This window comes from Muntiacus reevesi, chromosome 12 (assembly GCF_963930625.1).
Source record: "Muntiacus reevesi chromosome 12, mMunRee1.1, whole genome shotgun sequence".
Taxonomy (NCBI): Eukaryota; Metazoa; Chordata; class Mammalia; order Artiodactyla; family Cervidae; genus Muntiacus; species Muntiacus reevesi.
Window position 1 is genome coordinate 62,686,171 of NC_089260.1, and position 18,916 is coordinate 62,705,086.

The 18,916-nt window shown below is 47.6% G+C and overlaps 1 protein-coding gene across 11 annotated transcripts in view; it reads right to left on the minus strand.

Annotated features, from left to right (window-relative positions):
- The window catches only part of MTSS1 (MTSS I-BAR domain containing 1), a 156,228-nt gene that overhangs the window by 33,297 nt on the left and 104,015 nt on the right, over window positions 1-18,916 (minus strand). For all 11 annotated transcript variants that reach the window (XM_065903516.1, XM_065903518.1, XM_065903515.1 and 8 more), the window contains exon 4: window positions 1,181-1,265. In XM_065903516.1, coding sequence (XP_065759588.1) covers window positions 1,181-1,265 — 85 coding nt within the window. The remainder of the gene's footprint in view (window positions 1-1,180; window positions 1,266-18,916) is intronic.

The following is an 18,916-nucleotide window of genomic DNA, read 5'->3' on the forward strand; positions in this document are numbered from 1 at the left end:
ACACTTGTGGCCAGCCCGAGATTCAAACCCAGGCCCGAGTGACTTCAAGACTAGGCGCTTGCTGCTACATTTGGCAACCTGAGATGGCCCTGCAAGAGGGTCAGAGGGCTTCCGCCTTGGCAGCCTCTCACGCAAAGTGCAATTCACAAAGCAGACTCAGCAAGACTGACGATTACGCTGATCTGTTTGGAAGGACGTCCCACACTCACTGGAACACTGGCGACTCCAAATCCCCATGCCAGCCACTGTCATTTCTATCCATTGTGGACGCATGTGAAACAATGAGGCTGGCAGTGTGGAAGGTTCTGCCAGCCACCACTGCCGTCCTAGGTGGGTCTGGAGGATGCACTCAGGGCCTGGGTAACAGGATGGCACGCACACCCCACTGTCCAGTACCGCAGCTTCTCCTCCTAGGAGGGTCCTGTAGGGGTGGGGCCCGGAGGTCTCAGTGGGATGCCCGGCTCCCCACACTGATGGAGGGTGAGGAGAGACACATAGAGAAGACCCCAAGGTGGGGGGTATGGGCTCTGTGAGGCGGGGACCCAGGCCATCCGGTTCTCCACCGTATTCCCAGGGCCCAGACCAGTGCCTGGCACATAGCACTGTTAGTCGCTCAGTCGTGTCTGACTCTGTGTGACCCCGTGGACTGTAGCCCGCCAGGCTCCTCTGTCCATGGGATTCTCCAGGCAGGAGAAGGAAATGACACAGAGCAGATGCTTGGGGACTTTCCTGGTGGTCCAGTGCTTAAGAATCTGTCTGGCAATACAGGGAACACAGGTTCAGTTCCTGGTCTGGGAAGATCCCACATGCTACAGGGCAACTAAGCCTGTGCCGCACAACTCCTAAAGCCTGCGGGCCTAGAGCATGTGTTCTGCAAGAAGAGAACCACCACCACGGGGAACTCGCGCTCGACAGCTGAAGGGTAGCCCCCGCTGCCGCAACTTGAGAAGGACCACATGCAGCGACAAAGACCCAGAGAAGCCAAAAATAAACAAATAATAAAAAAAAAAACTTGTTCAGTGAGTGAGCAGCGTGACAGGCTGTGACGAGAAACAAGCTGCGGGGATTTCATGTCACCAGGAAACCCGTGCTGTTCAAGGCGAGGGATGCTCCTCGTCAGCGCTTCCTTCACCTGAAATCATCAGGGGCGTCTGAGATCTGGGAGAAACAGGGTCCTCACCTGGAGAACTGCCTCAGCTTGGCTTCTATGCTCCGATGCCTCATGCACATCCTGGTCAGGGCAGATCCGATCTCCCTGGTACCACCTGGAAAAACAACAGAGGCAAATGTGAGGGACAGGAGACAAGTCAAAACCACTGAGATCCTTAAAAGAATGAAAAAACTGAAAAACTAGCCAGATTTCACTGCGCTATAACCCAAGCCACTGTCTTTCAGACTTCTCACCAGGCTTGTCCACACAGACATAAATGTGTGTGCTTAGTCATTCAGTCATGTCTGACTCTTTGCTACCCTATGGACTATAGCCGGTCAGGCTCCTCTGTCCATGGGATTTTCCAGGCAAGCATACTGGAGTGAGTAGCCATTCCCTTCTCCAGGGGACCTTCCTGACCCAGGGATCGAACCCAGGTCTCCTGCATTGCAGGGGGATTCTTTGTTGTCTGAACCACCAAGATATATATATATGGCTACACATCTTGAAATAATCACCAAAATAAAAGCTACCTTTTCTATATGTAATAATACCTTCTAATATTTTCTATTGTTTTTTATTATACTGACTGTGACACAGAAGCTGATTTTACAACCCACTGGGTCAAAAATACTTCTCAAGGAAGATGATTAAAATAGTATCTGATATTTAGGGAAAAGCTGTAGTTTTGTTTTGTTTTCCACTTTTGGCAAAATCATCCTTCTAGCACTATTCAGAACAGCCAGTGAAGCTACTGCATAAAGTCACACATTCTAGAATTCAAGTAGTGTAGAGAAGAGCAGGGCTAAAGCAAAATGAAACAACAGAGAATTTTTTTTTTATGGCTTTGGGTAACACCAGCGTGAAAAGTCCTCAAACTCAGCCAATGTCAAAGTACATTGAAATACGGCTTGGTTTTTCCCAAAATTCTTGTCATACTTTTCCCTTCAGGCACACCCTTTTCTAAGATTATTTTTGAAGTTCCCTTCCTTCCTCCTCTTAGAAACAACATTTATATCAGCATTTACTTGGGCGTGGAGGAGGGGGAGGCAAACAGTAACTACAGATGGTAATTCTGCACCAAGCACTGGAAAGCACAATTATAAATGTTATGAAAACACTGGGTCTCATGAAATCAGAAAGAAAAGTGTCCCCAAAAGCACTATCTTTTTTTAAAAAATAGACATGATCTTCAAGGGAAAGCCACAGGAATTTATTGCAGGTTTAACCAAGTCAACTTAACAGGGAAAAAATTCCCTCCCTCATTAGTACTCGTGACATAACTTATTATGGACTGTATTTTCCGCTCTGCCTTCTCTCCTAGAAATGCCAGTGTGCTGCTTCACGTCCACCTATTTTCCATTTTATTCTGCAAAACTATCAGGTTTCCAGAAACAAAAAATAGTAATAATGGTGATAAACATCTGATATTTCTACATTTTATTTTCTGAAAAGAAGCCTCTTCAGCCATTCTTCTAAAACAGGGTTCTCAGTCTTGACACTATTGATACATAGGCGCAGGTCCATTCTTTGCTAAAGGGTGGTCCTCAACCAGCCAAAGCCTGTAGCGCCCCCGCCCCCAGTTTGTGACATCCAAAAATGACTCCAGACAGTACCGGGGGCTCCCTCGGAGCAGATTCTCCCCTAGCTGGTTAAGTACTTCTGGAAAGGAACCCGAGTGAGAATTAAAGGTCATCTGAGGCTGACTTTCTGAATGGCCAGAAGGGTAAACTACTGCCCTATAGTTCCTGGCATCTCAATTAGAGCCAGTGGCAACCGGACCATCTACGGCCGCTCGCACTGCCCCACCAGGGAGAACCAGTAGAGGGCGCCGTTATCACACGCGCCACTTGTCTGGGCTCCCTTCAGGTTCTTAGGAGCAAGGACTAGGAACACTTGATCCCCAGAAGAAATCTCTCCTATTTTTCCAGGGCCTTCATTTGATTAAAAGTTAATGACCTGGCGACGCAAGGAAACTGGCGCACTCACTCACAGCTGGTAAGAGTGTCAACTAGTACTTTTCTGGAGGAAAATCTGGCAGCGTTTATCAAGACACGTCTTATAAAAACAAGCTCCCATTTTGACCCAGCGATTCTACTCGGAAAAATTTTATTGGAGGACACAAGAGTGAAAGCAAATCCTTACCTATGAGGATAGTCATTGAAATGTTGTTTACCATAGTAAAAACAAGAAACAACATCTTGTTCTAGGGAGTGGGCTTAATAAAACCCTAGGATGTAGTCACATGACGGAAAAAGCTCGCAGTCAGCCAAAGTGCTGGAGAGATGCTTCAGGTCCCAGGAAGGAGGTCGTTTGTTAGAGCTGAGGAAGTGCTGGGCCCCAAGGTGACTGCTTTGCACACGTGAACTCACTAAGTCAGCTCACCTGGTATGCTGCTGTTCCTATCATCCCCACCTCAGAGACAAGGAAAGCACCTTTGGTAATCTGAGCAAGGTCACGCTGCTAGTAAGGGGGATTCCAACCCAGGCCAAACCTCCAGAGTCTGTGCATTTATCCATTCAGCACATGGTACTTATTATAGACAGCGGGAGATGGCAAGCAGAGCTAAGAGCCCAGGACACCCTGCTAAGCTAACTTATCTACACTCTTACGGGTATCAGGGCTTCACGGTTCAGCTCGCTTATTTCGGTTCCCGAGCCTAGAACTGTCCACAATTGATACCACGGGGACTAAGCTCCGGTCCTCGCTAAGCTGCTCCACACGTGACCGAGAGCTGTGTCACTGATTACCCACGCCTCAGTTTCCTCAAAACAGAATGCCATGGTTGGAAAAGATCATCTTGAAGCCTGGCTCCCAAACTCCATTCCTTTGGTCCTGGATTTCTGTTGGCTTCCCAGATACTTTCACAGATTGCCACTGGACATTTATCATCCCCGAGAAAGACCAAGGCTTCCTGGAAACGACTGAACTGCGGTGTGCTAACAAGCAGTCCTTCACAGACTGTGTGCACCCCTCCACTCTGCTCCGCAGCAGGGGTCCCCAACCCTTTTGGGCTCCAGGGACTGGATTCATGCAAGACAATTTTTCCACAGACCAAGGGCGGGGGGGGCGGGGGGGGGCTGGTTTGGGGATCATTCAAGTGCATGACACTTATTGTACACTTTATTTCTAGTATTATTACGTCAGCTCCACCTCAGATCACCAGGCATTAGATCTCACAGGCTGGGGACCCCCTGTTCTGTGGCACCCAGGGCTTCCTGTGAGAGGAGGAAATGAAGAACTGCAGAGAAAAGTCCCAAAGAGCAGCCTCTCTGTCCAAGGGGCAGGAGGGCAGGAGACAGGCAGCTAACCTCCTCCGTGGACGCCAGGACCCAACCGTCAGAATGACTGCGGATCTCCGCCACTCCGGGCCTCTAAAAATAGCTCTATCTGTGGATGTGCTTAACAATGTCTTCTGCTCTTCCTGACCCTTGCTAAAACTTAAAAACAAAAAAATCAGCAGGTTTGAAAAGCTTCAGAGGAAACTGGCTCTAGTTACAAAGCCAGAACAGACATCTGGACGAGCTCCGAGCTGACAGTGAGAATATTTATGGAATCAAATGACTGAGACGGTCTCGGCAGCTTGGGAGTGAGGACAAGATCTTACTTGTTTCTGCTTTCCCGGCACCCGGCACTGGGGCTGAGCGAAGGACCCAACACGGACCGTTTTGGAGGGCAAAATGGTAGCATTTTTGGCTAGGTAGAGACAGGATGAGGGAATGGGTTTGCCTTTTGTTGAATGCATAAATATTTGGGTATCTTCTCTGTGCATACAATAGAAGATTCAAAATCAATACAAGATTCTTATTATGTTCTCAAAGGTCTAAACTGATTCAAGGTCAGCCTGGAGAAACAATGGTGTATTCGCTTTGGCTTTTTTTTTTTTTTTTAATTGGAGTATAGTTGAGTTACAACACTGTGTTATTTTCTGGTACACAGCAAAGTGATTCAGCTATGTATATACATGTATTCTTTTTCAGATTTTTTTCAATTACAGTTTATTACAAGATAGTGAATGCAGTTCCCTGTGTGACACAGTAGGATTTTGTTTATCTGGTTTTTTATTGCTTCTGTAATAAATTACCACACATTTAGTGGCTTAAAGCAGTACCCATTTATTATCTTACAGTTCTGGAAGTCAGAAGTCCAAAATCAAATCAAGGTGTTGGGAGAGCTTCATTCCTCTGGAGGCCCTAGGGGAGAATCCTTTTCCTTGCCTCTTCCAGCTCCCACAGGCTGCCTGCACTCCTTGGCTCGTGGCACCTCCCTCCACCTTCAAGTCAGTAGTAGCGCCTTCACTCTTCTCTGACCTCCACTTCCATCCTCACATCTTCTCTGACTCTGATCTTCCTTCTTCCTCCTTAGAGCTTTGTGCTGTACTGGACCCACCTTAATAACCCAAGATGATCTCCCCATCCCAAGATCTTTAGCTGAATGATATGTGGAAAGCCCCTGTTGTGATGTACAGTAACACATTCACAGGTTCTGGGGTTGAAGGCATGGATGTCTTTTGGGAGGGAGCATTATTCTGGCTACTAAAGATGAGTAGGAGTTGTTAATTTGGAGAATGTATGGGGCACTGGGGTCCTCTGTCAGATGGTTAACTGAGACATGATCTCACTCCATCCGCTCTGGCAGCTCAGGGACGAGACAAGAGGCTGAGACGGTGCTGGGGAAGCCTTTGGGGAAAATGCCCTTGATCTTAAGATCAACACGCACGAGAGACCCCACAGGGTGAGAACAGGAAGCAGGCTGCCCAGCTGCTGTGGCTAACCGTCTTTACAGCAGCGGGGACTCCTGCCTTAGGAGAAGGCACATTCTGCGGACGGACCCGAGAAGGAGCCCCAGTCTCCGGGTGAGCTCACGAAGCTGCCAAATTAACACGCTGGAGCCTGCTCCCCTGAACCTGGGGCTCCGGTTCTGCAAAGACACACTTCCTTATTTTTAAAGCCACTTTGATTTGGTTCTGTTTCTCCCAGTTCAAAGAAGAAGGAAGGGAGCAACAGCCTCGCGCGTCCTCCCTGCACCAGGAACCACCCTGTGGCCAGAAGGAACAGTGAGTCCGTCACTCACTGCTGAGGAACGCACGAACACTTGATGGCAACAGTTTTCATTCTTCTTTGTGTGATATGTCTGAGAACGTCCTCCCGTAACAAGCAAAGGTTTTTTATTAAAAAGTATCGTGAAATCAGTAGGCGATTGAAACTAGGTGATCTGCAAAGGAGATAATCAGTGGAAAGAAGCAGCGTAGACACATACACACGACCACGTGTGAAACAGGTCGCGGGCAGGAAGCTACTACACATAGGGAACTCAGCTCGGAGCTCTGTGATGACCCAGAGGATGGGCTGGGGGAGTGGGAGGGAGGCCTCAGAGGAAGGGGATAAGTGTGTGTGTGTGTGTGTGTGTGTGTGTGTGTGTGTGATTCACTTCATCGTACAGCAGAAACTAACACGACATTGCAAAGCCTCCTTTAAAAGCCTATAAAGCCTCGAGGAAAACATAAAATAACCTGGTTTTAATAAAGTTGAGTAAATATATAAATAAATAAAAATAAAATAGAAAGAAGTAAAAAGTCTAGAGCTTAGGTTACCAAAGTATGAACGTGGGGGCACACGAAGACACAAATTCCACATTTATTCAGTACTGCATCTGTTCCCTAGGCTGCTGTAACCAAGTACCCCCCTGGTTGGCTTAAAACAACCAAAACTTACTGTCTCACCATTCTGGAGGTTAGAAGTCTGAAATCAAGAAGGTCAGAAGGGCCCTGCTCCCTCTGAAACTTGCTGGGGAAGGATTGTTTCCTGCCCCCTCTGGTGGCTGCTGGCCCTCCATGGCAGGTAGACGCATCACTCCAATCTCTTCCTTCATCTTCACCTGGCAATTGATGCGTCTACCTGCCATGGAGGGCCAGCAGCCACCAGAGGGGGCAGGAAACAATCCTTCCCCAGCAAGTTTCAGAGGGAGCAGGGCCCTTCTGACCCCCTTGATTTCAGACTTCTAACCTCCAGAATGGTGAGACAGTAAGTTTTGGTTGTTTTAAGCACAATGATGTGCTAGTCAGTATGTGACTGTCCCCAGTTCTCCCACATCTAATGTCATCCTTCTCCAAGGATCTGGCTAATGGGGTAACAGTACAAAGGAACAAAGCCAGAATTGTCCCATTAGGGCTCAGGGTGTGTCACCCCCAAACATGCCATACTGGCATATTGATTATTTGGAATTAAAGAGCTTGAGAAACGGCCAATGCAAGAGGGACACTCTGACTCTCCTTTCTGTCTCCCCGAAAGCAAGAATGACATCTCTCCTGTGAGAGGTGTGCTCCCCGCATCTGGAGACGAAGGACACCCTTGTTGACAGAAAGAGCATCCGGGCAAAGCTTGTGTAAATAAACTTGTTACCTCTTTCATTAATTACCCCAAGCCCAAACTCTGTTTAGATTCTTCCCTAATTGGCCACCCCAAGCCTACATTTCTTTGTCCTGCCTGTTTCTTACAGATGTATCATTTCAACTAAAAGTCTACAAGTTGCTAAGTTTGCCTATTTCCTTAGTCCCATTTCTATGAGCCCTCCACACACAGGAATTAAAATGCCTCTTTCTCCTGCTCATCTGTCTTGTGTCAATTTTATTATTAGTCTGGCCACAAGAACTCAAGAGGGGAACAGGGAGGAACTGCCAATTCCCTGACAGCTCCTTCTTCCCAAACATCTTCAAAGCCAAAAGTTCAAAAGGGAGTGAGTGGACCAGAGACTTCCCTGGTGGTCCAGAGACTAAGATTCCAGACTTCCACTGCAGGGGGCATGGGATCACCGGTTGAGGAACTCAGATCCTACATGCCATGCGGCAGAGCCAAAAAATTTTTTAAAATAATAATAATAATAAAGGAGAGGTCCAGAAGGTCCGCTTGGGAAGGATCTCCTCACCACCAACAGTTATGCACCAACCAAGTGGTCACTGGTGGAAGTTGAAGCCACAGGGCTGAGCACTGCATCGCAGAAACTGCCTCAGCATTCAGCGGCCACTGCTCTGGCCGGCCCAGCGGGTGTCCCACCCGCCGTCCCGGGCGATGCCCACGGCTCCGCGCCCACCACACCAGCATCGAAGCTGACTGTGAAGTTTGGCTCCCTCCTCCTGCATTTTCCCTGCCATGCTTGGGATGCTTTCATTTCACAAGTTTAAGTGCTGATACACAGGCTAAGAGGGCTTACTCGGGGGCGCTGGTGGACCCGCCTGCCAGTGCTGGAGACATAAGACACACAGGTTCAATCCCTGGATCGGAAAGATCCCCTGGAGGAGGAAATGGTAACCCACTCCAGGATTCTTGCCTGCAGAATTCCATGGACAGAGGAGCCTGGTGGGCTACAATCCACAGGGTCACAAAAGGGTTGGACACGACTGAAACAACTCAGTACACACACACACACACACACACACACACACACACACACACACAGAGGCTTCAAAAGGGAGAGTGAGGGTCTTAAAGTGCATCCTGGGTATAAACCTGAATTCCATACGTATAATTATACAAACTTGGGAAATAGAGATTTTTTTTTTTGTCTCTCCTTGTAGCATTTTGTTTTGTGTGTGTATATGTGGATATAGAGAAAGAGAGAGGTAATAGGCTGTTTCTATAACATATACATCAAGTACAGCAAGAAAGGGCATATGCTCTCTGGGCAAAACCAAGTTCAGAACACATCATTTCATTCATACGTTTGAATGAAAATGGATATTGAATTAGTCAGGACCCATGTCCCTTTTAGTTTTACAGATGTCAAAACTAAAATTCTTACCCTTTTGTTAATGATAGATGTTTCTGTTTTGATCATAGTGAAGTCTGCAAATTATCATGAGATTAATTTCCTCACATGCTGAAGTTTTAACTCTTCTTTGTTGAGGTTTATGTACAATCAGAGGTACACAGCATAAGCATCTGGTATTTTTTTCATATTTTTCCTGTGATTTGGGATGACTTACCTTTTTACTAGTCTTGAAGATGGCTGCTTTATTTGCAATTAAGCTAACTGTACTCTGAGACTTCAATAAGAGATTTTTTTGGTTTTGAAAAAAAATATTAAATAAACCTGAATTCTAAGAGGAAGAAGGGAACTCAATTCTGATGCCCAGGGAGGCTCAACTGTGAGGCGCCAGCCAACAAAGCCCATGCTTTATGCAAAGGTTCAGTCCTAGGAACAAAATCGAAAAGGCCATTAGGTGGACCCCTAATGCAAGACCAGCAACAGGGTCATCGGGGAGCCCTGAGGACCCCAGGCAGGGAGACCTCAGCTGGAGGTGGGCACACCTGCTCGAAGCTCAAGAAAGCACATCTTCCCGGTGACCTCCAGGCTGGATTAGATGACCCCCTTCACCATCTTAAGAGAAATGATCGTACGGCAACCAGGATGCCGGAGGAGAGATTAGCAGCACCAGCATCCCATATTCCACAAACATCGAGGAGACACTCCTGTGGTCTGACTCCTGTGCTGTGAGCGGAAGAGACAGCCCCCGCCCTCATGGGATGTGGCTCATCTAAACTCAGAAGCCACAGATTTCAGGGTGAACTTCGGGCTGGGAGGTGCCTTGGAAAATTCACGAAGCAACAAATCAGCAGTGCCTTCCTGCTCAGCACCCAACGCTTGCCTTTAACAAGCAGAGAAGCCCCGGGTGCCCCCTCAGGAGTCCTGCCCTCACTGCTATTCCTCCTGCTCAGAGCAATGCGTCCAGGTCCTTCGCTGTGTCCTGGTGAGGCGGCCGGCTCCTGTCAAGGGCACCGTCATTTTCATCAAAGGTCAAAGGAGGCACTCAGACTATCTGAACATCAAACCAACAAACTGTGTTTCTCCTGGCTTTGTTAGCATTTTATTTTTATCCTTAGGCACAAAAAGATGGACCACTGGGAGAGATGGCATCATTTGATGTCCTATATCTGTTTACATGGAGGGGGAGGGGGAGGGATAAACAATCAGTTCCTGGTCTTACAAGTTACCCTGCAGACCATCTACCATTTACATCAGCCACACAAGGGAGCCCCACTCAGGGGAGTCACTGGTCATCACAAATCACTGAAGACTGTCCAAGTACTTTATTATGTTAGTCCTGAAAATGGCTTCAAAACTATCCAATCATTTCTGTTGTTGTGCTTGCAGTCAGTTGTGTCCGACCCTTTGCAACTCTACGGACTATAGCCTTCCAGGCTCCTCTGTCCATGGGATTCTCTAAGCAAGAATACTGGAGTGGGTTGCCATGCCCTCCTCCAGGGGATCTTTCTGATTCAGGGATCGAACCCACATCTCTTGTGTCTCTGGCATTGGCAGGCAGATTCTTTACCACTGCGCCAGCTTTCTGAATGTGCTATTTAAATCACCACAATATTCTTGCAGCAAATACACAATTGATCTCAAGGAAACAAACGAATGAGAAACGTGAGTAGTATTTTAAGCAGTGGAAGGATCTGACCCTTTGTCTTCATGAGGTGGCTTAGGTCAAAAGTGGAAAAACTTAAAAAGATTTTCAAAAATAAACCCTGCAAGCTCCCGGACAAAGGAAGTGTAACTTCCCTTTTGCTACAATGGCAAACCTAACATGCTTCGATCTTCAAGGAAGAGAAAAACATGCAGTTTCCTGTTCAGAAACTGTATTCTTGGGCTCCAGTATGTGGCCGAGATACGTGGGACAATCCAGGTTGGTGTTCATGGGACACCTGATACTGCGCGTGCAACAAAGGCCAAGGAGGGTTGGCGACACGTTTTGGGAAGACATCCTTGTGCCCACGTGTGGGTGGGGTGGAAGATACTGCAAACTTCTCAGCTGACAATCTTTCAGTCAAACTCACCTTTCCCAACTTCTCCCACTTCAAGACTTTTCAAAAGGCAGAGGAAATAAGAAAAAAAAAAAAAACCACACACAGTCCCACCACCATCTGGCGGCTTGAGACCAGCAAGCACAAGATTCTGGCAGGCACGGTACTGGCAGCCACAAAGACTGATATTCCTCTTCCTTTGTTGCTGTTTTAAAAGCAAAGCGAGACTGGTAATGTGGAAACACAACAACACGAACACGCTCACACTTCTAGGAAAAACCAGAGAAGGAGCGAAGGCATTCCGAAGGGGACTCTGTCCGCCTTCATCTCCGATGGAGTGGAGCCTGGTTGAAAAGCTCTGGTGGGGGTATCACCAGGAAATGCCGCTGGCTCCCCGACATCTGTCACCGTGCACGCCCGCTGCCAAGGTCTGCCTCTGGGGTACGGGTGCAGAAAGATGCTCCCACCAGGGCCAGGCTGGAGAGACCCCCAGGATGCCAGCTCGTGCCAGCAAAGCAGATGTGGGCTGATGTGCAAAACCACACATCATTTTCTTAGCTCATGAAGCTGAATTGTCAGGCAGATAAGATGCTCACAGCCACTGATCTGAGCATTATCTCCCAGGCATTTTTCAGATAAATCAGAGGGTCACTTGATGAATTTAGAGGCAGAGGAGAGCAGTTCATAGTTTTAGGGGTCAGTGGAAGAGCCTGAGGCACCCACTGCCTCCAAAGGGATGAGATCCCAGAAAGCTGATCTGTGATGCCACCCTCGGGCTCTGCTGCTACTGCTGAAAACCTCCAGCATCTAGAATCAGGTTTTTCTTGAGCGTTGCTGGCCTAAGTACCACTCTGTCCCTTTAAGGGGCTTCTGTACCTCCCTGAAGGACGCCAGAATGTGCTGACTTTACTATCTCTCAGGAAGCAATTCTGCTGCTTTCCAAATTATTAAGAATAGCTACCATCTACTCAGTGTTGGCAATCTAACAGGCAATTGCAAGCACAATGTGCTCAATTTTAAAATCTCATTATATGCCTCCTGTAGGTAGCATGGTCAGATAGGAATTATTATACTTGTTTTACAGATGAGGCCAAGGGGCTCAGAGAAGTTAAGCAAGTTGCCCACGGTGGCACAGGAGAAATCAGGATTTTCATCCAGGGCTGAGTTCATAGTGAGAACCATTCTTGAGAACATCTCACTGTTGCTAACATGCACCAACATATTTAGCGGATGAGAAGGGTAGCTTTTTGCTCTCCACCCCCATCCTGTGATTGAAAGAAAATAAAAAACCTTGCCACTCAGCCATCTCTGTCATCAGCCAGACTCAAACCACACTGCCACCACTTCCTTGCTGGACTGTGTGTGGGGGGCTGGTGGGCACGCGAGGCCCTGGGATCAGTGGGCGCGGACTGTCTCAGCACGCATCGCCCCCTGCCAGCTTCCTGTGGCACGGAGGTACTGTTTATTCAAGCGGGGGACCCTTCCCTACTTGCCAGGAGAATCTTTCCACAGATCACCCTTTAGGCTACTGACCCACCCCAGGTGGGGCCGCTGCAGGATGGTGTCCCAGAAACGGCCAGTCCCCGCTTAGCTGAACTCAGCATCCCATGGTTTTCTATCAACACCGACAATGTGTGCACATCTTTGGACATAGTAGGTGCTCAACAAACGTACGTGGGACCTGGCGGACACACCAAGCTTTGAGTACTGAGCCTGTAACACCCATTCTTCCCAGTTCTCTTAGTGCATCTCCCTCCTCCCCACTCTACTCCACACCAACAAGGAATCTATCAGCAGAAGATAAGATTTAAGATTCTAAGGGAAAAGAGGCTGCATTTGGGCTGAGATTCCACTGGTGGCTCCATAAAATCCAGGCAGAATTCCATTTTGCAGCTAATTTCCCAGCCAAATTCCTCTAAGATCATTCACATGGACTTATTACCACCTTAGTCTTCCCCTTGATTTCTATCTTGGGTTGTACCTTCCCCAGTGGTTCCTGAATGACCGGATGGTTTCTGATCAAAGAGCAACTGAAATTCTAACCCTGGTATATAGCCAGCAGGAGGCTGGCTCTTATAGCCAAAAACAAGAAGGCAGGTCTAGAGCTCTGGCAAGCAAGGAAGCAGCACTGTGGCACCACCAAGGGGTCCTTGGCCAGCCCTCCCTCCCAACCTCCACCTGTTTGCAAAGGGTGGTGCGTGCGCGCTCAGTCGTGTCTGACTCTTTGCAACTCCAGGGACTGTAGCCCGCCAGGCTCCTCTGTCCATAGGAACTTCCAGGCAAGGATACTGGAGCGGGTTACCATTTCATCCTCAGGGGATCTTCCTGACCCTGGGATTGAACCCACATCTCCTGTGGCTCCTTCACTGGCAGGCAGATTCTTTACCACTGAGCCACCTGGGAAGCCCACTTATAAAGGGTACAAACTGGTCATAGTACCTAGTTCCCCACTGGAGTCTCAAGGTCAAGAAGTAGTAATACAAGTCCAAAAGCAATTCATTTCCCCCCATTTCCTGAGAAATCCGCCACCTCCCAGGCCAGATGAGGCTCCTGCGCCCTGGACTCGGAGGGCAGACGTGTGGAATGTGACTGACTGCTCACCATGTTCTACCTCCATAGGACTCAGGGGCTTCGGCTGGCACAGGGCCCCGCTGGTGAAGCTTCCCCAACCCCTTCCCAGATGTCCTCCTGCCAGCAGAGAAATGGCAACGTAGGATCCAAAGAAAAGAGGAGACTTGGGAGCATCCGACAATGTCTGAGGGCAAAGTGAGTCAACGGAAGCTGAGAGTGGGTCACCAAATAGCCTGGGTCTCACCCCATGCCTGGGACATTAAGAAGCCCGCAGAGAACTCAGTATGGAAGGTGGGCATGGAGTAATCTTTCTCTTCTGCCTTTCGGAGGATAAGCAGCTCAGAAGCCTCTAGCATTTGCATTTAATGATGGAATAGTGGAGGGAAGGAGTGAATAAGGGGACCAGACAATCACTAGCTCGCCTCCCTGCTCTCAGATAACTATGTGCATTTTTAATGCTGTCCTGGGTGACTCAGCACGGGCTTACTACTTCTTGGGCCTTTGTCCTTCAATTCACAGGTGACCTCCAGTGACAATATCTGAGGCTCCACGGAATTCTCAGTGTTGGGGAAGATGCATGACCCATCTCTGACTCAATAGATATTTGCAGACAAAAAGAAAAACAAAGTTTAATTGGATAATATCATACTCCCAGGAGAGGGCGCTAAGAGGTTCTTTACAAGTAAGACTCACTTGTGGATCCACTCAGCCCCCCCGGTATGAAAATTTACAAAACAGGACTTCTAGATCCACAAGCTGTGAGCTCTGAGAGGCTTGCCTGGTTTAAGGTTCAATGTCAGCTAGGGAAAGAGGATATCTAAATGCTAATATGATAAAGAATATTTATATCAATGTTTGGCTATTCTGCCAACCTTTCAACTGAAATATTTGAGCATCTACTCAATGCCTCTTCTTCCAGGCAAGAACACACACAAAAGAAAAATAAGGAAAGAAAACAAAGAATCAAGCCGTTTTGTTTTAAGATACGGGGCTGATAATGAACCTCAAAAATCGCCATTAGGATGGAAGAGGGCCCATTAAAACGTTTGCAATATTCAGAGTACATTTTTTTTTTTAGAAGATAATTACTAACAATCTCAGGAAGCTTCAGATCCCCTCATATGCTGTTAGAAAAGCCTTTGCAGGAGCAGCTCTGTTGCCATGACAACAATCACTTGGCAGCGTGTGAAGGAGGACAAGGGACCTACCAAATGGTATTCTCAGCAGTCAGCCCCAAGATTTCTTAAAGCCACTTTCTAAAGGACCTTCGGCATCTCGGAGTCACAGAATTTACAAACTGAAGGAGGCTTTAGGAGTAACCTAGTTTTAGCCTGTCACCGTAATTTTTCTAGCCCTTGCCTGAATCGCCTAGACTCAGCTGAAATATATCTAGGGCCAGAGACCTTACTCTGCTCCACCCTCAGGGGAAGAGCGCAGGGAGCTTTCCCCCACCCCAAACCCCATAATCTGTGGAGTAAAGTGAGCATAGGATTAGGAAGAGAGGGGGTTATTTGAAGAAACTTTCCCTTCCCAAACAAAGGGCTTCTTTGGCAATGGCTGCCATCATTCCATGAGGCTGAACAAAACAAGAACAGCCAGCCATGGAAGGTGGCTCCTCGCAGGTCTTAAGGACAGAGCTGGTTTCTAATTCCAGTCATTGAATGCTACCTGCAAATTCATAGCTGTCACCTATATAGAAAGCGTGAAGGACCTTGGGGGTATCATTAAGCCACTTGGGAGGTTGCACATGGCAAAAACATAACGATATGCCCTGTGTTCACATGCTGTATACACAGTGCACACACATGCATGCATGCACCCATAAACCCATCAGGATGTGCCTCTTTTTGTTTTTTTAATTTTTGGCTGCACCTCGCAGCACATAGTGAGGGATCAACCCTACGCCCCCTCACTGGAAGGTGGACTCTTAACCCGTGGACCCCTGGGGAGTCCCCATGGATATGACTCTTTAGTCACCCCTGCAGAGCATCATTAAGGATGGCTTCTCCCAGGGTCCTGGGCATTGTTTTTAGATCCATGCACATGGATTCTTGGCCAATCCCCAGGAAGGTACATGTATGTAGCCCAGGTTAGGAGAGGGGGATGGGGTAAGCTGGGGGGATGGTTATCATAAAAGTGGGTGCAAGTCTGGCTGAAGGGGACCCCCACACCTCACCCACATGTGCTGCTAGGAGGAGCAGCCTGGCCTGCAGTGGAGGCTTCTCGATTCAGCCGACATGAAAAGGCCACCTCCAAGGGTCTCTCACCACTTCCCAGGTGGCTCTGGACAGCATCTGCATCTTTCATCAGTCACTCTGGGCCAGGGCGGCAGTACCCTGGACCACCATCCTGAAGCAAGCTTACCTCATTTCATACAAGAAGGAGCCAGAAAAGTGTGAAGCAAAGAATCCGTTTTTAAACTCCAGTGTGCTCGGGGCCTTATAAAGAATCCCAAAAGCAGAACTGGAAAAAATGAAAAAGGTTTGCACAAAGAGATTGTGCTCTCCGTGATACCAAACACCCAAGTGGGGGCTTATTTTCCTCGGAATAGATTTAATATGAAGACAGCGCCAGTGAGCAGGGGTTGCCCCAAAAGGCTACCATACAGCTCCCCAGGATTACCCAACCTTTTCTTCTTTTTTTAAATTTATTTGGCTGCACCAGGTGTTAGTTGCGGCCCGTGAGATCTTTGCTCTTTTTTGCAGGATTTTTCTTAGTTGCAGCATGTGAACTCTTAGTCGTGTCATGTAGGAATCTAGCTCCCTGGCCAGGAGTCGAACAGGGGCCCCCTGCATTGGGAGCTTGGCATCTCAGCCACTGGACTACCAGGGAAGTCCCCCCACAAATGTTCTTAGTCAGGAACGCAGCATTCTTCTGGGGAAGAACCCAGAAAACCATCGTAATGGTACTTCATCAGCAAACTTTAAAGTAAGAGGCAGGAATTAGCTTCAGGAAGAATCAGTGTCAGTTTGGTGAGCATCCCACAGAGATGGGGACGGCCACTCCAAACCAGTGGTAACAACGGGGGATGACAAAGGCAGAGAGTGGCTCCCCAGCAGAAGGCGGAGGAGGAGGGTGGTGGGACTGGCAGGAGTAGGCTCGTTTCCTTCCAGAAAAGGAGCTGGTCCTCCCCCACTGTGGGTCTGAGAGCTACATTTCCAGATGACCGTGCAGGGCTACAGGAAACACACCGGCACATGGCCATTAGGTGAGAAGGGCTCTGCGTTCAGACAGCTGAAAAGACCAGCTTCCAGCCCTGGATAGGCTGGTTTATTTTAGGAGAACAATTACCAGTTATTACAAAGCTGAAACTGACCTTTCAGGTAGAAGTCTTGGCATCAGATTTCTTTTGGTCCCAAGTGAGAAAACAGGAAAAACAGTGACATTTGAATGACTTCAAAGTGAAAGAATGTGTCTGGATGCATGTGTGTCTGTGTGTCTATGAAAGAGACAGATACGGACATGAGTGAACCCAAGGGTAGGGACAGATGAGGGCATCTGACAATACTAAACTACTAGATTAACAAGGACGGCTGCCATGTACGGCTGCACAGGTCGTGCACTGCACAACTCCAGCTGCTACCATTCCCATCGGCAATGAGTTGTGGGCATCCTAAAGTCTGATTTCTATCCCAGTCAAATATGGAATGAGGTCTGAGTGGAATCTGAGTCACGGCACTACTAGCTCTGCCACCGTCATCTTTTGTTTTGTCTTTTGGCAAACTAAAATAGATACATTCACTCTCAGCAAAGGGATAGTCCCAACCAGATGGCTGGAGGACAGAATGGGATATTATCTACTACTGAAACCTGGTGTAAACCGAGGCTAGTACCAATGGCCCAACACGTATGTTATGTTTTTAAAAATCATACTTTAAATTCTCAAGAATTACTCAGCTAAGAATGAGGTTGCAATACCCTTTTCCTCTCCCTTCTGGGCGGATGAGTAGATTTCTTTTCCTGTTGGAGAGAGGACCACTCATCTTTGTCCTCATTATGGGGATGGAAAACCATCTCTGATTTCTAAACCAACAGCAGACCTCAACTTACCAAATAAGTGCACTTTCCAGAAAACTGTTTATACTTCAGTCATTTTGGAAACAGACATGATTTCTTTACCCCCAAAGAAACAATGTGGTGAATGGTAATTAAGTTCTCAGAGTAGAGGACAAACTGAACCCATTCCATATCTAAACCATGTACTACTGAACCTGACCACATCCCATCACAGTGCTTCTACCAGAAAAAAGTACTCAGGTTTTTTTGTTTGCTTTTTGTTGTGACACACGCCTTGTAGGACCTTAGTTCACAGACCAGGGATCAAATCTGTGCCCCCTGCAATGGAAGCATGGATTCCTAACCACTAGACAGCCAGGGAATTCCCAAAAGTACTCAATTTCAACTTGGGACATGGATTTTCGTGGCAAAGAGAAAAGGGCATAGGGAGAAAGAGGAGACTCCTGCATTTGAAAGGATGGTACTCTTGCTGTGCTTAATAAATATTCTACACCCACCACACACAGACAGTAAGGTGAGTCAATAAAGCAGTCTTTGCTCTAAAAATAGCTCCCAGGCCATGGTACAAAATGACAGGTAAATGGGAATGGATGACACAATATGGTAAGGTTCCAGATTTGCAAAGTCAAGACGAACTTGTCTAAGCTGAGACAGAAGGGCACACACAGGCTAAGACTATCACCTGGAGCATCCAGAAGGTTGGGGAGATAAAGCATTCCAGACAGAGACAAGGCAAGAAGAAGAAGGGACAGGGTGTGTCTGGGGGCCTCTAAGGAGTCCAAGCGACCACAGCATCACAGGCATGGGCCAAGTGTGAGATGGAGCCAACAATAAGGTCAAGCTTTGTGGGGTAACTTCACCCCAAGGCAAACCAGAGCACAGAAAGGTTGAAAAGAAGAGGCATGGTGGAAGAGGCGGAAGCAACGCACGTCTGCCTGTGGGTGACAGATAAACAAGATGTGGTGCTCACACACAATGGAATATAATTCAGCCTTAAAAAAGGAAAGAAATCCAGTGACATGCTACAAACGTGGATGAACCTTGAGGGTATTCCATCAAGTGGAGTTAAGCCAGACACAAAAAGGCAAATACTGTATGAGTCTACATATTTGAGGTACCTAATACAGTCAAGCTCACCGAGAAGGAGAATGGTGGTTATCAGGGGCTGGGGGCAGGGGAAATGGAGAATTCGTAATGGGTATGCAGTTTCAGTTTGCAAGTTGATAAAAGTTCTGGAGATCTATTGCAGAACAGTAAATATATTCTTACTACTACTGAGCTATATGTTCTAACTGGTTAAGATGGTAATTAATCCATTTAAAGTCAGGGGTGAGTGGCCGAGGTTCCAGATAAAATGCCACGTGCATAGCTACCA